Raw genomic sequence first — 24,752 nt, forward strand, 5'->3', positions numbered from 1 at the left:
ACTGCTGGTAGCAATCTAAATACAACACACTTTCTAACTTTCACATTCATTATTTCAAGTCTTCTGTTTTCAGCCTGTGACCAACAGTCATTTTCATGGAATTAACCTTTAAATTATACAAATATATTTTAAGGGCAGTCGCTCCTTGGCCATACTTCCTTAACCCGTGCTTGTGCTCTGTTCCTAATGACCTCGCTGTCGACGGGACGTTAAACACTAATCTTCCTTCCCTCCGTCAATAGTGCATGCATGTGAGTCAAACCATAGTCGCGAAATGAGGCCGCTTGGACCTGAAGAGGAGACCGGTGACCGTTGTAAGGAAGTAAATTACAGAAATCAACATCTCCGTCACATACTAATTTATCAAAATTCATGAGCGTTTTCGCCTTTGAAGCCATCATCAGATCCAAAACTTCCAGCAACACGTAGGGCGTAAACTACCGAAACCGGCCAGGAATTTAATGAACTAATATATGATCAAGATACTGATTTCTATATTTTAATCAAGCCAGAATTTTTGTTTTATTAGTGCTATGATTGTTAGACCAATGGACTCTGTCGCTTTTCTCGCAACGTAATTCTCTGTTTACTGTAGTATCACATGATGAGACTTATTTTATTTGATAAAATTTGAAGATGCATACGCTAATGACTGCTGTGGAATAAACTTGTGAGACATATCATTCCATTCTCCAGGTATACAAGTGTCTCAGAGCACAATGGCCATGTATACGTAGTCGCTGAGTAACGAGTTGCAAAAATGGGGGAATTTCTGACGAACCCGCTTTACGCTGTCCTGTAGTGACACGCACGAGCGTTAGACTCCGTTGTGGTGACCACTATGTGACAACACCCGTTGTTGCCAGGTATAGCGCGCAATCACCAAGTGTGGTGGTTTTGGGGCGTCTTTCGACACAACATGCGACCTCGAGGCCAACGTATGAGGGGGGCGGGGGCACTGAACTGCATTTCACCTTAGAAAAATGAGAATAGACCCGAAGATCGTTACGTTTTCTATAGCTCATTGATTGGACGTATGTATTATTAGTTATCACAATCAAAGAGTTGACTTACATTCAACTAAAATGTAAAAGTTATATGTAGGTTTTGGCCGGGTGTCCCATTGCTGGATTCAGCCGCCAGTCGGAAACGGTGTTCTTCCTCCGCGCACATTGTCCCCTTGCTTTCGAATATCTGCATCTACATCTACATGGATACTCTGAAAATAACATTTAAGTGTCTGGCAGAGAGTGCAACGAACCACCTTCACAGCTCTCTATTATTCCAATCTCGTATAGCGCGCGGAAAGCATTTCCGTATGAGCTCTCAAAAATAGTTCAAATGGCTCTAAGCACTATGGGACTTAACATCTGAGGTCATCAGTCCCCTAGACTTAGAACTACTCAAACCTAACAACCTAAGGACATCACACACATCCATGCCCAAGGCAGGATTCGAACCTGCGACCGTAGCAGCAGCCCGGTTCCGGACTGAAGCGCCTAGAAGCGCTCGGCCACAGCGGCCGGCCGTACAAGCTCTGATTTGCCTTATTTTATCATGGTGATCGTTTCTCCCTATGTTGCTGAAGTCATTCTTCCTATATGCCGTACCATCTGGAAGTAGTAATGTGAGGTGTAACTGCGCACTGTATAGTGATTTACCTTTAGTTGATTTCAAGGAAAATGTAACCGGCGGAATCAACTCAGGCAAACAGAGCATTTACAGAAGTGGAACCGATTCGGAAAACATGTGTTGCCTACGGCATTCACGCATTTCGTCAGGCAAAGTCTGGCAGGACGCTGGGCGAATCACAAAGCCCTTTTTCTGCCTTATTCATGTCATCAACCTACCTCCACATCAAATATTACGGTATCAGCGACAGCTCGGCACATTAAATCTCATCCAGTGTCCGCTCCGGTCATTAGCTATCTAAATTGTATCTTTAATGATGATGAGGTCCCATACTCCGAGGAGCTTAGGGGATGATGGGGGATACCCGCACCGCCTATTTAATAAGTATTGCCAATAATCAGTGTCTGCAGCTGATCTGCGACTGCAGCGATAATGGTTGAATTTCAAGGACACTATCAAGGAAAAAGTGCAAGGGGAGTCTGGCATATCTAGGACTTAAGAACCCGTTGCCTATAAGATTGCACAAGCAAGGGCGCCGACTAACCAAAATTTCTGTGGGTACATGTCAATGGCGGAATGTAGTATATGTTTTCTGGATAGGCTCGATATTTTTTACAGCGATTTCCTTTCATTTATAATATTATATGAACACTGCCTGTTCCATGAAGATCTGCGGAGTGATAAAGTAAAATACACCGATTCTATAAGCATACGTTGAGACTGCCCTGGCTCAGTCGGTAACACTGCTGACTCAAAAGCAACAGAAATGAGATCAAACTCGGGTTCATATCATCTGATTTATATGTTGAGGTAAGGGATGACAGATTAGTACCCTGTTCCGTAGTTACCAGAGCAGTCACGGAGTAACGGTGAAGTGTACATTTTATATGACCACTGAAACGTTTAGTTGCCTTTTGCCACTGGGAAAATCAATTTCGAACAAATGAATTACACGAATACCTGGCTGCAGAAATAGCAGTTGCCTACGGAAGCGCTATACTAGAACCAAAAGCGTTTTTGCACACACTACAGAACACTTTGTCCAAATATTTGTCATAATAAATCAAAGGAAATGTGTTTCAACATCCTTCATGGTATGACCTGCCTTACGGTCTCTTGACACTTCTGGCTGATGTACTACAGGAACTGGCAGAAGACACATTCTCACGTTCCTTACTTTTTGGTTCAGCGTGCTTTTCACTATTGTCGGTATTAGTAATATCCACCTGTTATGACGACGACAAACGTTTGACGAACTTATCCATAGCGACTTGGAAAGTGTTCGAATTCGAAAGTTTGTATAGAAGCACTGCGCAATATTGTGTTCCAGCTTTCCACACGCGTCCAGAAATGGCGCAGCGTTTGAAAACTGCGAAAATTATTGCCCGGCTAAGAGCTTTTGTTCCACGCATCCCGTCAGTAGACCCACTTCTTTGTACTTGTTATTAAGGTGGTGACTGCGGTAACACCCCTTCAGTCTACAATATCAGCTCCCGTGTCCTTCAAGCCATTGTCTCTACAAACAAAACAATAACAATCCAGATTACGTGAAAACATATTCACTGAAATCTTAATCCACACCGTTGTTGTATTTAAAAAAAATAACTATTGAGGTAGTCTGTAACAATCGGCTTCCTTATACCTCAGATTACTCTTTATTATTGCCCAGTATTGACAAGCAGATATTATAAAACAATTGTTGACAAATGGAGTGGGCGTATTGAAGCGTGTCACTTGTAAGGAAACATGAAAGCAAGCCGGAAATATGGGACTCCAATCACAGTATAGTTCGACTGTTACTCTGGGGAGTGCCTTTGACTTGGCCCGAGAGAATTAAGGAACGCCGACCGGGGTGGCCAAGCGGTTAAAGGCGCTACAGTCTGGAACCGCGCGACCACTACGGTCGCAGGTTCGAATCCTGCCTCGGGCATGGATGTGTGTGATGTCCTTAGGTTAGTTACGTCGTTCCTTTTAGTTCTGAGCACACAAGGACACATAAAGACACCTAGAACAATAGTGTCTCCCGCCGAGTACGAGGGCCTGGTGAGAAATTTCGCCTGTAGCTATGCAGCCCACATTACATAACTGTCGTGCGGTTTCTTCTTCAAGATAATTCTCAGCCGCTTTCTGCAGGGGCAATGAAGATGCTCTTGCGTCGTTTTCAATTGGAAATGTTTGATTACCCACAATACAGCCCGTAATTGCCTCGCTCTGAGTTTCATCTCTGCTCACATGAACCGCTGGATATGAAGACAACATTTTGGCAGAGACAACGAGCTGTAGGTCAGCGTAGAGAATTCGCGGAAAGCACTGGTGGCTGCCTTCTATAACGAGGGTATTGGAAAGTTGGTAAACGCTGCGAAAAACGTCTAAGTGGGATAATTAGCTGGAAGTTGTAACTAACTATTGCAAATAAAACAGTTTTGACTTTCACTGTGATTTCCATTTCGCGACCTATCGCTGCTTACTTTCCGAATAACCCTCGTAACACCTACCACTTTCTGGAAGATTCCGTCTGACGTGCGTAGGAGTCATTTTTGCGGCAGATTAAGAGGTGCATCCTCCACTGTTCCGCGGCTCGTTACGGGACCGGAGTCATGCGCTCAGTGGACGCTGCGCTCTGCATGTTTGTGTAGTCTGTGGTCGGTTCAGCGCCAGGCCGCCACTGAGTGAACCATTACGCCATGCATCCGTTGACTTCTGAAGGCAGCTCCTAGATACGTCGTGAATTTAATGCAGGTTTCATCTCTCAATATCGGATTCCGTGACACCTTTTTCTTAGTCAAGTTATGCTATAAATTTCTTTTCTTCTCTCATTGGTTACATGATCTGCTCATCTAACCTTCAGCATTTTTCTGTAAAATCACATATCAAAAGCTTCTATTCCCTTCTTGTCTCGGCTGTTTATCGTTCACTTCTCACTTCCATAGAAGACAACACTCTACACCAACGGTCTTCAGAAAAGACTTCCTGACACTCAAATCTATATTCATAGCAAACGAATTTCTCATCTTCAGACACAATTTTCTTACCATTGCCAGTCTACATTTTATATCCTCTATACTTTGGCCATCATCAGTTATTTTACTGCCCAAATAGCAAAACTCATCTACTGCTTTTACAGTCTCGTTTCCTAATCTAATTGCCTCAGCATAATCTGATTTAATTCTACTACATTCCTTTACCGTTGTTTTTCTTTTGTTGACAGTAATTTTATATCCTCCTTTCAAGACACAGTCCATTATGTTCGTCTACTTTTCGAAGTACTTTGCTGTTTCTGACAGAGTTACAATGACATCGGCAAACCTGAAAGCTTTCTTCCATCTCCCTAGACTTTAATTCATACTCCAAATTCTTCTTTTGTTACCTTTACTACTTGCTCAGTGTACAGGTTCAATAACTTCCGGATAGGCAATAATCCTGTCTCACATCTTTGTCAACCATTTCATCCCTTCCATGCTCCTCGACTCTTATAGCTGTCGTCTGGTTTCTGTACGAGTTGTATATTACATTTATCTTCCTGTATTTTAGCCCCGCTATCTTCTGAATTCCAAAGAGTGTATTCCAGTCGACATTGTTAAAAGCTTGCTCCAAATCTAAAAAAGCTATGAACGTAGGTTTGTCTCTCCCTGACCTAGCTTCTAAGACATGTCGCAGGGTCACTATTGCTTCGCGTGTTCTTAAATTTTTACGGAATCCAGACTGTCTTTTCCGGGATCGGGTTCTAACCGTTATTTCATTGTTATATAAAGAATTGGTGTCAGTATTTTACAAACATGAGTTATTAAACTAATAATTTGGTAGTATTCACACCAGTCAACACCTGCCTTCTTTGGAATTGTAATTTTCACCTTCTTCTTAAGCTCTATGTAATTATCTGAGACTGCAGAGGAAATAGTGCAGTCGTGGCTGGCTCTCCCGAGGCTAACAGTAGTTCTGAAGGAATGTCGTCTACTCCAGCAGCTTTATTTCCAGTTACGTCTTTCAGTGTTCTGTCAAATTCTTCTCGCTGTATCGTATCTCCTGTCTCATCGTTATCTGCGTCTTTTTTTTCTTTCTATAATATTGCCTTCAAGTACATGTCCCTCATATAGCCCTCCCCAATACTCCTTCCATCTTTCAGCTTTTCCTTCTTGGCTTGTTACTGGTTTTGCATATGATCTTTTGATACTCATAAAGTTGCTTTTCTTTTCTCCAGGAAAATGCTTCTGTATACTTATTCTTGTCCTGTATCCATTCCTGATAAGCCATTTTGCATTTCCTGTCAATCTCATTTTAGACGTTTGTAATCCCTTTCGCCTGCCTCATTTGCTGCATTTTTATGCTATTATTATTGCTCGTTAAAGACGACATACAGTTTAAAGGGTATTATGACCTTTGCTTTTGACGGTAGAAGTACGCACAAACTAAGAGGCATCTCTTTTATACTGTTCACAGGTGAGCGAAAAGATCCCCTTGACAAAGATGGATGACAAGTACGAGCGAGTCATCAAATACTGCGAGCGCGAAGTGGAGAGAATTATGAAGCTATTCCGCAAGCAAAAGGACGATCCTCCGATGCCACGCAACTTCCCTCCCACAGCTGGTACGTTTACGTAAATATTGACTTCTAAGTGAAATATGTAATGGTTTATTCTAATTTCAATAGTGCTTGGCGTTAACTATAATAAATTGTTTGTTAGGCTTTCGACTTTTTCCTCAATATGGATCTAGATTGTAACATTATTTCCTGAACAATTTTAGTGTCGTCAGCAAAGACGAAAACTCTAATTTTTAGAAGAAATCTACTGAAATATGTACTTTTCAGTTAAAAATTATCTGTCTTGAGTCCAAGTGTTTGTTTATCTTGGAGCATTTGTGTCGCGTGAGATGACTTTTTAGTGCAATGACAGCCAGAAAAAGGGTAGTAGCAGTACGTAGATTTTACACAGAGACAGCTTCGGGTAGTAGTATAGCACATGTTTAGTTATACGTAGGATAAGTTAGATAGGGACTGGACCTGTTGTGTACGGGTGCATGGGGACTGGCCACCGTTCAGAAACCGTCAGAATTCGTTACCTAGAGTCGACAGGCTGCAGGGTGCTGACCTGGGATCGTGGTGGCGTTGAGGCAGCTGCAGCGAGACTTACGGCACTTCTGACACCTCTGGCGTCGCCTGGGAACCCCTATGTCGCAACTCTTTCCGATAACCTAATCTAGACGCTGCGCTCTCACCTCAGGGAGAATAGCGAACAGTAGCTCCAACTCGAGTCTCTGGCACCATGGATGTCTTTTACGCCTTAAGGACGTGTTTAAGGTTTTTTCTACTGCGGAGAGCACATATGAGCCGACACGGAGCACTTCGTACCTTGTGACTGGAACAGAGTGTGGGCTTACGGCTCATTGGGAGATCCAAGACAAGTGAGTGCACTGGGTGTAGCAGGCTGTAATTCGCGGCTCATGTAGCCACGAATGACGCGTAGTACCTGGTTTCAGATACAATTCTCATTTTCAACAGGCTGGCTGAAAAGGTAAAGCCTAATAGCCGTACATGCATGGTGAAGGCTGAGTCAGCGTTTTGTAGCATCTTTCCCAGCACTGATCACGCTTCTCTTAATCTATATCTATAATCTAAAAAACGACTGTGAAGTGCATGGCTGAGTGTACTTCCCAGTGTACCTTTTGTTAGAGCTTCTTTTAGTTCTACTCGAACATTGATCGTGGGAAGAATGAGTGGTTAAATGATAGCTCGTACTATCTCAGATGCAGAAATCTTGTCACCAGACATTAGCCATCTGCGCTCTGTGTTTAGAAGCAGACTCGTCATGTATTACGACCAGCACGCTTTAAACATCACGAGCAGCTAGAACATGGTTTCTTGCCTTGTGTTGACGGTTTCTCCTTCAACATCAGCTATCTCTTCAAGAAACGCAGAATGAAATGTGTCTTGCGTCCTCCGGCGCGAATGCAAACGATTGTGGTTTTCGTAAAAGACAACCTAGGTTTAAGAAGTAACCAGACGTGACAGATGCGATTCACATAGCCGTCATACCAGACTATGTCATCCAGAAAAATCTGCTGTTGCCAACCACTGTCATGATAACGGTTAGGGCATGAACTAGGGCGATATTAAGATCGTCTTGTCCGCCTACACCTCCTGGGATTCCTTTGTTATGGAAGTGGTCGAAATACAGCAAATCACTTGATGGGTAGTCGATCGCGGATTAATGAATTGCACGAGACCACGCCGATGGGTGATTGTAACCAAGGCAGCTAGGTCGGCTACCAACATCTTGCCAGCGCCTGCGTTGGGGTTGACGGCTTATGGCCAGGCTTCTCCGAGCCGCGCGTGCGGAGTCCATGACTTGATTTTTCATAAAGAGGCTATGGATATCAGTCCTCAGCCGTGAAGTTATAGTCCTGCCATATGGCACCTATGCTTTCCTATCCAATCAGTATATAAATAGAATTTTCTGACGCTAACAGAATTAAACAACAAGCCACCAGGGCGTTGGTGAAAGAGAGAATCCGTTCTACAAGGCAAGAATTACATAGACTCTCGAGAAGTCCTTCCATTCATCTGAATATCGGGTCACGTTCATCAGAAGGTTCCTGGTAGTGAGTGAACGGTGTTACTAGGTCGATTTCAGATTGGACGCGGCAGCTGGACGCGCTGCATAAAATTTCAAGTTCCATTGTCTTACACGTCCACCTTCTCAATAAGATAAATCATGCAGACAAGTTGCGTTTAATTTATAGATTAACCACTAGGTGATGCCACGATAACAGTGTTGGAGAAGGGACTAGAACTCTGGCCCTCTCCTAAGATCTTGCCCAACAGAGACTTTATTAGTGGCACACAGCAGAGTGTTTTAAAATTTCCAAGTGAGACAGCTGAAGAAATAAGGCAAGAGACTTGCATGGGAAGGATGCCAACACCTAAGCAGAACGCCACTACTCAGGAGAAGAAAACATTTCGATCTTTAAGAGAAGACACATATACAGAGATTTTATTTGCTGACTAGGGCAACGCCGCTGCTCTTCTGTCTGTGATACCTTATTTTTGGCACTGTGACTGATTTATTGCAGGACTTAGCGTATCGTCGTCTCCAGAATGAGTCCTACGGATACAGCACAACTGAATACTCGTACATCACTCTCCAACGCTCCACCCACTTTACTAACCATCAGAAAAAGAGCTTATGCGTACAACCACCGTTTCCATCGAGACTTCATGGCCTACCAAATATATATAAAGAACATGTTTCGCTTCACACTTACCAATATTGGAATCTCAACATACTAACTAGCAAAACATTCGGCGTCTCTTTTGAGCCCTTTGGTTGGGAGATGTGGAAACTACATTTGAAATTCTGCAGACTTTATATTGTGCCTCAAGCATTTGGTCCTGAAACCAAATGAGTTTCGATGTAATCTCTTTTTTCACAGATGTGCCTTTGATGATACATTTGGAATTTATAGGAAATAAACTGGAAGAAGGCATTATACATATCTAAATACATGTGCTCATACCGGTGTACTTTTTATTCTACCTCCCAAATTATGAACAAAAAACAGGTGTTCCTAGCGCTTTTGCGACGGAAAGTGTAGAAAAGTGGAAACCTCTCTTTACAAGATGTTACAGGTGCCTTGAGTCACAGTGTGTTTCGTATAGGAACACACAACGACCTGTATTTACAAGTTACAAGGTCTCATCATCCATATCAACATAGCGGCGTAAAATGGACTCTGGTTCATGTAGCTGGAGGTATATCAAAGAATTTGTCAGCTGAGCTTAACCATTGCAGTTCTAATCATAGCGTGTAGGCTTTCACGGCCGGCGTCTTCAGTAATTAAAACTTCCGGGCTAAGAGGCCGTGGTCCAATAGTAGAAATACTTCTCCCTGACGTTTCGTTGCCAGCTGCGGGCAACATCATCTGAGGTGAGTCTACGACTGGCTGCTAGGCCGTGGAGGTCCTGTTTATATAGAGCGCGTAGAGGGCGCCACCACTCGTCACGTGTTGTCAACAGTAAAACTATCTCTGGCTGGCGTCATTACTCTCGATCGAAGGTAATCGATTGTCACATCTTTGGTACAGAGTCGATCGCCATATCTTATCTAGCTTCAAGCCTTCTTCTTTCCTGTTAAAATTATTGTGGTGTTTAAAAATCTCTACAGCCTCTCTATACATACATGCATAATAATGCGATGTCTTAGCTAGCACGCTCGTCTCACTAAATTTAATTACATGGTCACCCGTTTCAAGAACATGTTCCGCTACAGCCGATTTGTCCGTGTGTCCCAGTCGACAGTTCCTTTTATGTTCAGTTAGGCGAGTATTGATACTTCTTTTCGTGGTTCCAATGTAAACCTTCCCACAACTACAGGGAATCTTATAGACACCAGGAGTAGCTAAAGGGTGTCGTGCATCTTTCGCCGATCTTAAGCATTCACTAATTTTCTTGGTGGGTCTGAAGATTGTATCAACTCTGAACTTGGCCAGCACTTTCCCGATACGGTCCGCAATATTGTGGATGAATAGAAGAAAAACTTTCCCCACCAATGGTTGTTGTTGTTGCACGTTTTCGGACATTTTTCTTCTGGGATGGAGTGCTCTATCTATCTCCTTGTCAGCGTACCCATTTTTCTGGAAAGCGGTTCGCAAGTGGTTTAGTTCCTCTTGCAAATAAGCTGGCTCACAGATTTTATTAGCCCTGTCCACCAATGTCTTGATGATGCCTCTCTTCTGCCTGGGATGATGGTTTGAATGCTTACGAAGATAACGATCGGTATGCGTATCTTTTCTGTAGACTTTGTGACCCAGAGTCCCATCTGCTCGTTTAATTACTGAGACGTCCAAAAAATTTATCTGTCCATTACTTTCTGTCTCCATAGTAAATTGTATTTTTGAATTGATGCTATTCAAATGCTTCAAAAAACGGTTCAGTTCTTCTTCACCGTGATTCCATACGACAAAAGTGTCGTCCACATACCGATACCACTTCAAAGGCCTTTTTCTGGCTGACTGCAGTGCTTGCTGTTCAAAAAATTCCATAAAAATATTAGCAACGGCTGGACTTAGAGGGCTACCCATTGCCACTCCATTAATTTGTTCATAGAACTCATTATTGTACTGAAAATAAGTCGTGGAAAGGCAATGTCTAAACAAAGCTACTATATCAGTCGGAAATATGTCAGATATGCAAGCAAGAGCTTCGTTGACAGGAACCATGGTGAACAGAGACACCACATCAAAGCTGACAAGAATATCACTGGGGCTGACGGTAATCTCCTTCAATTTTTCGATGAAGTGCATAGAGTTTTTAATATGATGATCAGTTTTTCCAATGAACGGTTGTAACAAGGTGGCAAGATGTCTAGCCAGCTCTTGAGTAGGGGATCCAATAGCACTTACTATCGGTCTAAGTGGGACATTAGGTTTATGCACCTTAGGTAGCCCATATAATCTAGGAGGATAAGCTTCCGTTTTACAAAGATCTTTTTTATCCTCTGAAGGAATAGAAGACTTTTTTATTAATTGATTGGTAACTGTCAACACTTTCGTTGTAGGATCCTTTTTCAACTTTTTATAAGTGGTAAGATCCAAAAGGTCACTGATCTTCTTGTGGTAGTCTTCACTCTTCATCACCACGTCAGTTCTGTATTTACACTCAACAACTATTCACAGAAGTAAGTTCGCCATTAATTTTGACAAGCATGTGTGAAACATCACGACCAACCAGAAGATACCAAGAACTTCACTACGATGGTTGTTCCTCCCTTATGTTGGAGATGTGTTCCCCAGAATGTCCCTTCAAGAGACACATTATGAAATGTGTCTTGCGTCCTTCGGCGCAAGTGCAAACGATACTGGATTCCGTGAAAGAAGAGATCTAAGAAGACTGTGAATATACAAAATCCCGTGTCAGTGTGAGAAATTGTACATCGGCCAGGTGTGTCGCAAGACGTGACAGATGCGATGCACATAGACACCACACCAGCAGGCCAGCGAGAAAACTCTTCTGCTACTGACCACTGTCTCGATACTGGACACGGCATCAACTACGGGAGACGTAGAGCCTCTCCTTCGCCTCCACCTACTGGGATACATTCATCAAAGAAGCGGTCTAAATACATACTGTAGCGTGTGGTGAATGTGATAAAAGATATAAGATGAGATTAATTACATCTAATTGGATGTCCTCTATGAGATCACTTCCTGATCAGCAGGGAAAAGAAATCTTACCTGCAGGTCTTCTGTCCCCTGACTATGGATGGTGAATCTAAGGTAGAATGAGTGATTTGAAAAGGGAAAATGGGAAGGCTACAAACCAATATCAGGAGAGCAGTTACATAATGGAATAATTACAAATAGAATTCTTAGAAACACATTTAAATTAGAAGTAGCCTTCTTACAGGATGGGATGTCATACATCAATAATTCTGGATTATTCGTCGGATAACCAATCCTCTGTAGGAAAGACTAGTCGTAAGTAAAAAACAATTGAACAAGAAATTAAACAAGGGTGGGTTATAATTAAACTTTTACTGCTTGTAGGGCCATCATGAAAAACGAATGATCATAGGACAAAGTGACTTTGTGAAAATATTTGTAAGGTTATGAGGAAGAGAAGTAACTGTACTAGAGACAGCTCTACCGTTGCCCATAACATCTTTGGTGGGATGTTTACTACCTCCATGTCATCTCAACCCTAACGTGTGTTAGTGTCCCATTGATAAACTCTGTCCTAAAAGTAACGCCACAGCCAGAGGTCACACGGGTTCAAATCTGGTGATCTTAGTGAACACGCAGTTTGTAACGATCGGCAAATGATTCGGTTTTCTCCAAATGTATGAGGGTTGGAACTTTAATAGTGGCAACTATTTATTTACAGCTCGTACAAAATAGATACGGGTTTCAAAGTTTTACTCACCTTCAAAGTAGTCACCAGCATTGTGTATAACTCGTTGCCAGCGATGTGGAAGTCGTAGGATACTCTTAGCGGTGCCAGTTGTGTTGACAGTTTGAGCGGGGCCGTCTATTGCCCGACGAATTTGTAGCAGTTCTGAAGCGAAGGCCGTGAAGTGTTTCCTTCAGTTTAGAAATCGAGTTGAACTTATGAGGGCTTAAGTCAGGTGAGTGCAGTGGGTGGTATAGCACTTATCAGCCCCATCAGTCAAACAAATCAGTAACAGCTTGCACTGTACGTGCTTGAGCATTGTCCTGCAAAATACACTCCTGGAAATGGAAAAAAGAACACATTGACACCGGTGTGTCAGACCCACCATACTTGCTCCGGACACTGCGAGAGGGCTGTACAAGCAATGATCACACGCACGGCACAGCGGACACACCAGGAACCGCGGTGTTGGCCGTCGAATGGCGCTAGCTGCGCAGCATTTGTGCACCGCCGCCGTCAGTGTCAGCCAGTTTGCCGTGGCATACGGAGCTCCATCGCAGTCTTTAACACTGGTAGCATGCCGTGACAGCGTGGACGTGAACCGCATGTGCAGTTGACGGACTTTGAGCGAGGGCGTATAGTGGGCATGCGGGACCCGGGTGGACGTACCGCCGAATTGCTCAACACGTGGGGCGTGAGGTCTCCACAGTACATCGATGTTGTCGCCAGTGGTCGGCGGAAGGTGCACGTGCCCGTCGACCTGGGACCGGACCGCAGCGACGCACGGATGCACGCCAAGACCGTAGGATCCTACGCAATGCCGTAGGGGACCGCACCGCCACTTCCCAGCAAATTAGGGACACTGTTGCTCCTGGGGTATCGGCGAGGACCATTCGCAACCGTCTCCATGAAGCTGGGCTACGGTCCCGCACACCGTTAGGCCGTCTTCCGCTCACGCCCCAACATCGTGCAGCCCGCCTCCAGTGGTGTCGCGACAGGCGTGAATGGAGGGACGAATGGAGACGTGTCGTCTTCAGCGATGAGAGTCGCTTCTGCCTTGGTGCCAATGATGGTCGTATGCGTGTTTGGCGCCGTGCAGGTGAGCGCCACAATCAGGACTGCATACGACCGAGGCACACAGGGCCAACACCCGGCATCATGGTGTGGGGAGCGATCTCCTACACTGGCCGTACACCACTGGTGATCGTCGAGGGGACACTGAATAGTGCACGGTACATCCAAACCGTCATCGAACCCATCGTTCTACCATTCCTAGACCGGCAAGGGAACTTGCTGTTCCAACAGGACAATGCACGTCCGCATGTATCCCGTGCCACCCAACGTGCTCTAGAAGGTGTAAGTCAACTACCCTGGCCAGCAAGATCTCCGGATCTGTCCCCCATTGAGCATGTTTGGGACTGGATGAAGCGTCGTCTCACGCGGTCTGCACGTCCAGCACGAAGGCTGGTCCAACTAAGGCGCCAGGTGGAAATGGCATGGCAAGCCGTTCCACAGGACTACATCCAGCATCTCTACGATCGTCTCCATGGGAGAATAGCAGCCTGCATTGCTGCGAAAGGTGGATATACACTGTACTAGTGCCGACATTGTGCATGCTCTGTTGCCTGTGTCTATGTGCCTGTGGTTCTGTCAGTGTGATCATGTGATGTATCTGACCCCAGGAATGTGTCAATAAAGTTTCCCCTTCCTGGGACAATGAATTCACGGTGTTCTTATTTCAATTTCCAGGAGTGTAATAGCCAGGTCCTCAAGAAAGTGTCACCACTTCTGTCTCTAAGCTGGTCGTAGGTTGTGTTTCAAAAATGAACAGCATAGAGACAGAAGTGATGACACTTTCTGCAGGACCTGACCATCATTTTGCAGGACAATACTCAAGCACGTACAGTGCAAGCCGTTACTGACTTGTTTGACTGATGGGGCTGCTAAGTGCTATACCACCTACTGCACTCCCCTGACTTAAGCCTTCGTGAGTTCAACTCCATTTCTAAACTGAGGGAAACATTTCACGGCATTCGATTTAGAACTGCTACAAATTCGTCGGGCAGTAGACCGCACCGGTCGAACTGTCAACACAACTGGCACTGCTAAAAGTGTCCTACGACTTCCACACCGCTGGCAACGGGTTATATACAATGCTGGTGACTACTCTGAAGGTGAGTAAAACTTTGAAACACGTATCTACTTTGTACGAGCGGTAAATAAATAATTGCCACTATTAAAGTTCCAACCCTCGTATTACGGAGTAACCGAGTGACCTCAATAGCAACGTGAGGTGGAGCTCCATCGTGCATCAAAGCAAATGAGTCGAAAACACCTCCCTCTCGTAGAGAAGAGATCACATGTTGGCTAAGCAGATCCGAGTAACGAGTGCTGTCCATGCAACGTGAGCTTGGTCCTATGGGTTCAGGTCCAAAACGTTACTAATAACACAAATCATGCAGCGCACATTCTGAACATCATTTCTATAAAGTTATGTACCTATAGGGTAAATAGTTTCACAGTGGCTCAACTAGCGAAAACTTAATTACAACCACGCTGTAGATCGTCCAGCCCAGAGAGAGGTGAAATGTGAGAATCTATCAGAAGTAACGTACACTAGGCATAGTACTTGGCCATGAGAGACGCGAGATATGACCAAAAAGGGCGACAGCGTAGCAATTCCCACCTCTCGGCGGGTGCGTGGTGCAGACAGCTTGCGGTGCAAACTGCTCGCTCACGTAATTACAGCAAGCGATGAGGGTCCGTGAATAGTCCTGCAGATTGAAAGAAATTCTACCAATTTAATTTTACACCCGACTATTCCAAAGTAAGGGAAGCCAGTTCATGTTAATTAAAAATGGCAGCAATTTCCACACCAACGATAGACAGGATTCCATTGACGAGGTGCTCTATCAAAGATCTTCAACCACCTGGGCTCCATAAAGAATTTGCGACCGCGTGGGCTTCATAAGGAATCTTCAACTGAATGGGTTTCATAAAGAATCTGCAACTGAATGGGCTCAATCAAGAATTTGCAACCGATTAGGGGCAAGGGAGAAGATTTTATTGCCTTAGTGCACACAGTGCATCTTACCTGGGAGGGGAGGGAAACCGGCTGGGTGGAGGGAAGTCAGTAGGAGAAGCGATGGTGATGATGTTTGGTTTGTGGGAAGCTCAACTGCCGTGTCATCAGCGCCTGTACAAAATCCCAATTTTTACACAATCCAATTTTTTTTACACAGTCCAGTCTTGCCACTGTCACGAATGAAAACGATGATGAAATGATGAGGACAACACAAACACTCAGTCTCCGGGCAGAGGAAATCCCCAACCCGGCTGGGAGTCGAACCCGGGCCCCCGCAATCAAGAGGCGTCAGCGCTAGCCCCTAGACCACGAGCTGCCGACGAGGGGAAGGGAGGCAATGCTGACCGATCCGGCGGCTTTTCCGCTGGAGGTTTTGCGAAGAATCCCTGGCGGTTAGATTGGACATCCTGTGGTGGCGTCAGGTGTACGACTGCTTTCTTAAATTAATTGATCGGCCGATACTAAAATGAATTCACCACCAACATCCAATGGTCCTGTACCTAGGCAAAACATCATTGGGTGCAGAAGGCCGTGGCAAATTGATAACATTATGGCCGGCCGGAGTGGCCATGCGGTTATAGGCGCTACAGTCTGGAACCGCGTGACCGCTACGGTCGCAGGTTCGAATCCTGCCTCGGGCATGGATGTGTGTGATGTCCTTAGGTTAGTTAGGTTTAAGTAGTTCTAAGTTCTAGGGGACTGATGACCACAGTAGTTAAGTCCCATAGTGCTCAGAGCCATTTGAGCCATTTGATAACATTATGTAAATTTGTCTTTTATGTTTACTGACCTATTAAATATTGACGCAATCAGACTATGATTACCATAACTGTATTTGTAATCTAACCTTCAGTATAATCTGTGATCGGAAATACTATATTTAATTAATAAAGTACGCTTCCTTTGTGAGGACTTGGACTACAAGCGCTGAAGCATCTCCCCGTGTGGGCGATACATCGTGGCCAAATCTCAGGACTAGAGCATAACAAATGACTTAATAGACACACAGAATTTTAGCTGAACAATGCAAGGGACCCAGAACCAGCCCACACACCCACGTTTGTTAGCACGCCGCTTCCGGGATTCGGGCAGGAGTGCCGGCCCCAGATCGAATCCCTCTGGCGGGTTAACGATGAGTTCTGGTGTGCCGGCCAGCCTGCATATGGTTTTTAGGCGGTTTTCCTCATCTGACCATGTGATACTGGGCTGGTACCCAAGTCCTGCCACAGTTACACATTTAGAAAATGTTCACACACTTTCACATGGGTAATACTGCAAGCCGACAGTTTGGGGGTACTCATATTCCTCCTCGGAGTGTAACAGTTGGCGACGGGAATGGCATCCGGCAAGCTCTGAAATTAACCTTGCCAAATCCAATAGTAACGATGCCGACGCCGCATAGACAAAGGCAAAAGAAAAAGAAGAATGTGTGGGACCCAGCATTGGCGACACCATGGCATTATCGGACGCAGAGAAACGAATGCAAAAAGATTACGCCGATGGGGAATCGAAGTCAGGACAATTCGGCCAGGTCTCAACACGTTGCCCACGCACGTATGGTGGCGTCCGCGGCTTGGGCCCGGGCTATCACACGCCACGCATGTGAAGCCCGCGGTTCGTTCCTCCTATAGGGTGCTCTGGATGTCAACATCCTCATTTCACGAGGTTACAACCTCGCCTCATGGCGCCTACACTGTCCTAGGGAACCGACGTATAAATCTGGGCACCAAAGTCACAGCTGAAGATAACGAGCAGCTGCGTCGTAGAAATATTGTGCAGTTTCCACAACGCCATTCGACAGTTATTACGTCGAGAAAACCCCAAAAACCCAAACAGCACAATACGATAATATCTAGTGGGATTCTTGCAGATTCTGAATGCTAACTAATCTCGGTGAAAATAAGTGTTAAATGTGAATTAAACACGGTAAAGGTGTGCTTCTGTAGACACCCTGTGTCAGCGGCAGTGGCGGAACAATTCAGGGAAATCTTGGAAATTGTCACGTATAAATTTCCTGATCGTGGTTTAGTATTATGGGAAGATTTCAACTTATCAGCTATTAGACACAAATTATTTGCGCGAGTGGCAGATTCAGGAATCCGTATGATATTGTTCTTGCCTTGTCTAAAAATTTTCTTGAAGAATTAGATAAAGAACCGTATCATGAAGGTAACTTCTCAGATGTCCTTGCTACAAACAGGTCCCAAATTTTCGAGGTATTTAACAGAGTAGCTATGATCGAAAGGCCTTCATAGCATGACTGATTGCTGATGTTAACAGGTATGTAAGGGAAGTTAGGAAGATAACGTAGTGAGTGCGACAGGAATCAAATTTATGCTTACCTATGCAGTCGACATCTAACATCTGCCACTAAGATGGAAAATTTCGAGTAAAAATGGATAAAGTTCAAGAAAACTCCTTAGGCAGGCACATGTTGGGCAAAGCTGTGATGGATGGGAAGCGGCGCTGCGTGGAGGGGTGGTGGGGAGGGGCGGGTTGCTGTCTGCTGGATGCGAACTGTGGACCATCAGATGTCCTGTGCCTCCGTCGGGCGCGGAAGTCGCTTTGGGTCGGCGCTGTGCTTTTAGTTGGCTGAGCGCTGGGTCCCAGGCTTTGCTGAGGTTGAACCTGGCGTCTCTGTTGATCAGCCCATCAGCTACACGTATTTCAATCGCCTCCTTCAGAACACAGTCCCAAAAAGACGAGGCCTGCCGTACAACTTCCGTTTGCGCGTACTCCATAGTATCTCCAGTATCCATGTAATGTTCCTCAACCGCAGATTTTGTAGGCTGCTTCAGTTCAGTGTGCCGTCTGTGTTCCTAGCATACGTTTAGCTGATGGGCTGATCAACAGAGACGCCGGGTTCAACCTCGGGGTGGGGAGCTATCAGAGTATAAAGGGGAGGAGATTCAGCGGAGACGCTCAGTCTGGAGGTATCACCTGAAGATGACGGCAAGGAACGCTGTCAAAATATCGTGGTTTGAAAATGACTGCACCCGGCAGGTGACCCGAAAACAGTATAAACAATGCAAAAGATACCTAAACAACATCCGACCAACGATGAACTTAGATATAGAAAAAACTGAATGAACATGGCAGTAGAGGTTCTAACTAATAAAATTAAAACGGCTGCGAAATGAGCATCAATAATAACCATCGTTCCAGAACCATACCATGAAACATTTCCATCACTACTAGAAGAATTTAAAACACAAAGAAATAGATATAGAAGACGATGGCAACAATTCCACAACCCCCGAGACGGACACGAAATGAAGAAACTATCCAGAGAACTACACAAAATAGTAACAGAATGGCGTCGACAAACATGGTAAAATAAAATGGCAGCCTTCGTCTTGCACACCAGGGACGAATGGAAATTAGTTAGAAATATCAGAAAACAACCAACACCCCACGCAGCAATTAACGGGCCTATTCGACACATTGGGAAAAGCAGAACTCTTCACCGAAGAATACAACCAACAAATGTCCCTACCGAATAACGAACAACCAAATTTAAACCAAAGACAAAACGAAGATGACAGAATCCAACACCTTCTACAACAATTCCGAGACACACCTTCAATAGCAAGACATTACTTACAACACCAGCTGAAATAAAGAAACTAATATCTAAAACGAAAAACACAGCCCCAGGCGCCGACCAAATATCCAACATCCACTTAAAGAATTTACCAAGGAAATCCATATTTTTACTAACACGAATAATCAACAGTTGTTTAATAATGGAATACTTTCCGGAGAACTGGAAAACAGCAAAAATTGTTCCCATACCAAATCCGGGGAAAAACCCGTCGGACGCAACAAACCACAGACCAATAAGCTTACTACCCACGTTAGCAAAAGTCCTCCAAAGAATAATTCTAAAACGAGTACAACTCTAACAGAAGAGAACATAATGCGTCCAGTACAGTTCGGCTTCGCCTCCAAATTATCAGGAGAACTTCAGTTAATCAGAATTACCAAACACGTCCAGAGCAACTTTAACCTAAGCAAATCCACAGCATCGGTATTTTTTTACATATCAAAAGCTTACGGCAGAGTATGGAAAGAAAGCCTAATAGTCAAACTCCACCAGATAACACTCATTCCAGACTGCTACATAAAAATCATTGTCTCATTCCCACAAAACAGACAGTTCTTCGTCACAATTCAAGGCAAAGGATCACCCATCAAAACTCCTGAAGCAGGAATTCCACAAGGATCCGTCTTTTCACCCACACTCTTTAACATATATATCAACGATTTGCCTGCTCTGCCGAATGTAACGTTAAGCTTATATGCAGATGATACAGCTTTCCTTACATCTGGACGTAACATCGATATAATAATAGCAAGACCACAAAGACAAATCGACATAATGGAAACATGGGCACAACGGAACAAAATCATCTTCAACGCAACAAAAACAGCAGCAGTATTCTTCAGAATAAAGAGAAAACCAAGATTAAGAACACAACTTTAAGTAGCTGATCAAAACATACCATGGAATACAAAGACCATATTTCTCGGAATACAGCTAGACCAAGCACTAACGTTCAGAGAAAATGCTACAGAACAGAAAGGACAGCTCAAAAAATGATGAACACCCTAATACCTTTCTTTAAAAGTAGAGAATTAAATACGAAAACAAAAATACAACTATACAAATCTACAATCCAACCAACAATCTTATATGGAGCAGCAGCACTAACTGCAGAACTAATATTAAACAACCGCAAATTTTACAAAATACGTGCGTGAGATCGTCCCTCGCGGTACCTCGTTGGAAGAGGATAACAGAAATCCACGAAGAACTAAATGAAAAGTATATCATAGAAAAAATCCAAGACCACGCTTAAAAACTCTTTCAAAAATTGACGCATGTAGAGAACGTACTCCTCAACTTCGAAACGTCGCCACAATAGAACCACAACCATGGCATAAATTCAAAGTCCCAAAATCAATAGTTACTGGCTAACACCACAAAAATTATTGGAAAATACAGTTAATTTCACGACGAAGACTACCAGCCTGGACAAGAATTTTCAAAGAAAGCAATAGACAAAACTTTCAAGACAACAAAATATACAAAACGAAAATCTCCCAACAGGAAAGGTCAAATCAACAGAACAACTGAGGACCCAAACGAGAGCCAAAGTACTTCTGAATGTGTAAATAAAGAATGAGATGAACCTACCTTTCCTAACCACAGACAAACAAGTAGAGACCGCCAAGGGCGGGTACACTTGGTAACAGCACATGACAAAAAAAAAAAAAAAATTCCTCAGTTGCGATAACCAGGTAGAATATCTTACGCAGAACGTTCCATTACTCGCAGTTCCTTTTTGCCGTGCCGTTCGTGGTCCATTGGTGGACTGAGGCGCGCCGCGACGCGATTCGCGCTTGGAGACGTACTCTCCGCGTTTTTAACCGTCATCCTACGACGGCCAATTGCATTCGTTACAAACAGTTGCGTGCACAGTGTCGTCGCGTTCTTTGGGATAGCAAAAAAGCTAGCTTGATTTCCTTTACTGTTTGTTTTAACAGTTTGACACCATCTTCTGTTGCATGGGTCACCCTCCGATAGCTGTCTGGGACGAAGACCCTTTCCCCAATTTCCGACCTGACAGTAGCAGATGTCATAGTGGACCATACTGCTATCTCCAGCACCTTGGGCTGCTATTTTGCGGAGACGAGCTCCACCCACTATCACGCTGCCTGCCAACGTCGGAAACGAGTGGAGGAGGATCAGGCGATAACCTTCTCTTCTCAGTATCATGAGTGCTAGAAGGCCGTCTTTACTGTGACGGAGGTAGATCATACTTTCACACTGATCCTCCACCCCAGGACCGGACGATGTTAACATTCAGATGTTGCAGAACCTTTCTCTTGGCGGCAAGCAGCTCCTCCTTCATACGTACAATAGCATCTGGGCAGAGGGCACGTTTCGCAGACGCTGGTGCGGAACAGTTGTCATACCCATACCTAATCCCGGCTAGGACAAACACCTTCCTTCTGGTTCTCGCTCATTTCTCTCACCAGCTGTGTTTACAAGGTGATGAAACATATGATTCTTGCTTGGCTGGTAGGGTGGCTCGAGTCTCACAATTTACTAACCACTGCACAGTGTGGATTTCGAACGCGCCGTTCTGCGGTTGACCATCTCGTCACTTTGTCAACCCATGTCATGAATCGTTTTCTGCGGAAATACTAGACTGTGGCCGTGTCTTTCGATTTGGAGGAAGCCTACGACACCTGCTGGAGGACTGATATCCTCTGTACTCTCTACACCAGGGACTTCCATTGCCTCATGCCCATTTCCTTCAGGAATTCTTAAAAGACCGAGTTTTCAAGCTACGTGTGGGTTCTGCCTTTTCGGACACCTTTATCCAGGAAAAAGGTGTGCTTCAGGGTTCCGTCCTGAACGTCGTCCTCTCGGCTGTCGCCATTAACCCTATTATGGCCTGTCTCTCCCTGGGCATCTCCAGCTCCCTTTTCGTTGACGATTTTGTCATCTATTGCAGTTCTCCACGGATTTCAGCGGCGTCTTCAGCGATGTCTCGATCGTCTTTACTCATGGAGCATCGACAATAGATTTCACTTTTCCACTGACAAAGCCGTTTTGTATGAATTTATGGCGACGTAACTGGTTTCTTCCATCGTCTTTACATCTTGGGTCTGTTGCTCATCCGTTCACTGAAACTACGAAATTCCTGGGCCTCATGCTCGACAGGAAACTTTCTTGGTCCTCCCAGGGGTCTTACCTGGCCGCCCACTGAACGCAGTCTCTAAATGTCCTACGTGTCCTCGGCGGTACTTCCTGGGGAGCGAATCGGACCACCCTCCTCTGTTTTTATCTGCTCCTTGTCCGTTTGAAACTGGACTATGGGTGTTTCGTTTATGCATTTGCATGTCCGACCCTCTTACGCTGTCTCAGTACTATCCACCATCATGGCATCCGTTTGGCCATTGGCGCCTTTTGCACTAGCGTGGTTGAGGGTCTATACGCCGAAGCAGCCGAACTACCGCTGTTATACCGCCGTTACTTTCTCCTCGGCGGATACGCATGCCGATTGTCTGCCATGCCTGGCCACCCATCCTATGCCACCTCTTCGATGACTCCTTTGATCGTCATTATGGGACGCGTCCCTCTTCTCTGTTACCTCCTGGAGTTCGCTTTCGGCTCTTGCTCCTGCAGCTACCCGCCACTTTCCCGATGGGTGTGAACCCTTCACCACCTTGGCTTCGTGCGGTGGATGGCACTGCTCCAGCCTCGCTCTATCGCAGTAAGTTTCGCGACCTCCGCACGAAACTTCGCGATAGTACCATTTTTTACACTGATAGCTCTCGGGCTGACCATGGTGTAGGGTGTGCGTTCGTCATTGGCACCGACGATTTTCGGTATCGGCTTCCGGAACACTGCTCAGTATTTTCAGCAGAGCTCTTCGCCCTGTATCAGGCCACGCAGTACATCCGGCGACGCAGGTTTTTCAATTGCGTCATCTGCTCTGACTCTCTCAGTGCCCTTAGTACAACGGGTACAGGAAAGCTCTCACTTACTCACTCTTGATGGAGCCACTGCGATGTTCATATGGGTTCCTGGTCACTTCTCTCTGAAGGGAAACGAGGCTACTGACGCTGTTGCCAGGAATGCAGTCCTCGTACCTCGGCCTGCTAGTTCTTCCACTCCCTCCGATGATCCCTGTATTGCCGTCTGTCAGCAGGTGGTGTCACTTTGGCATCACCACTGGTCCTCCCTTCATCGGAACAAGCTCCAGGGAATTTAGCCTCTCCCATCGGGTTGGACGACGTCCTTTTTGCCTTCTCGCCGTGAGGGGATCATTTTAGCTAGGTTATGTATTGTGCACTGTCTTTTTAGCTATCACCTTTTGTTAAGTGGTGCTCCCCCACCACTATGTGCTCGTTGCCCCAATAGTTCACCATCTACTGACGGAATGCCCCTTTTTTTTAACCACTTACATTCTCTATTACCTTTGCCGTCTGAGTTATTGGACGATTTAACGAACGATGCGCAGACTGTCGACCGCGTTTAGCTTTTTAGCCGTCGTGGCAACATGGCGAAGGACAAAAAATGTTCAAATATGTGTGAATTCCTAAGGGACCAAACTGCTGAGGTCATCGGCCCCTGGACTTACACACTACTTAAACTAACTTACTCTAACTTATGCTAAGAACAACACACACACACACACAAACACACACACACACACACACACACCCATGCCCGAGGGAGGACTCGAACCTCAGGCGGGAGGGGCCGCGCAATCCGTGACATAACGTCTGTAACCACGCGGCCATTCCGCGCGGTGGCGAAGGAATTTAATCTTTAGTTCAGGACCTTTGTTTCTCTATGGCGTATTTTGTGTATATTTCTCCAAGTACCTGTTTTAGTTGTCTTTCCTTCCGTCTCTTGGGCTTAACGTGTAGTCGTTTTTAACTCCTTATTTTTCTTAGTGTTCAACGGTTCTGGCATTGGCGCGTTACATTAGTTGTTTTTGCACCCTATAACAAAACAAAACAAATTTACGTAGATGCTGATCCAGCTCTAGTGGCAGATGCTACAAAAGAGCCGTCGTGCCGCAGGGTGTGGTTTGTTATTTAAACACTGATAGCGTAGGAGTACGTTCCTAGAAAACTCAACCAACAAATTTCTTCCCCTTTGCAAGAACATCTTGTGGGTAAAATTAGAGAGATTCAAGCTCACGCGCTGACATTACCAACAGTCGTTTTCCCCCGAACCGTTAGCCACGGGAACAGGAAAGAGGGGAAGTGACAGTTGTCCACGAAGTACGTTCCGCAAAACAACGTAAGGTGACATGCAAAGTACAGATTCAGGTGTAGAAATAAATGTACGTCTGGATGTAGAAGCAAAAAACGCATGTAATAGCAGTAATAATAATAATAATAATAAAATGTAAGAAAAATAGCATAGTCAAGGGAAAACACACTAAACAAGAAGATTACATATTGGATAACCACAGCGACTGCAGAGAAGCGATGGAAAAAACAGATGCCTATAAATATCTAGGATACAAACAAAAAATTGGAATAGATAATATAAATGTTAAAGAAGAACCAAAAGACAAATATAGACAAAGACTAACAAAAATACTGAAAACAGAATTGACA

The 24,752-nt window shown here is 44.8% G+C and overlaps 1 protein-coding gene across 1 annotated transcript in view; it reads left to right on the plus strand.

Moving 5' to 3' along the window:
• LOC124556419 (dynein axonemal heavy chain 5) overlaps nt 1-24,752 on the plus strand; it is an 876,134-nt gene that overhangs the window by 130,719 nt on the left and 720,663 nt on the right. The window contains exon 15 of the mRNA XM_047130377.1: nt 6,070-6,217. Within this exon, the coding sequence (XP_046986333.1) occupies nt 6,070-6,217 (148 nt within the window). The remainder of the gene's footprint in view (nt 1-6,069; nt 6,218-24,752) is intronic.

The sequence above is a fragment of the Schistocerca americana genome, chromosome X, assembly GCF_021461395.2.
Source record: "Schistocerca americana isolate TAMUIC-IGC-003095 chromosome X, iqSchAmer2.1, whole genome shotgun sequence".
Lineage (NCBI taxonomy): Eukaryota > Metazoa > Arthropoda > Insecta > Orthoptera > Acrididae > Schistocerca > Schistocerca americana.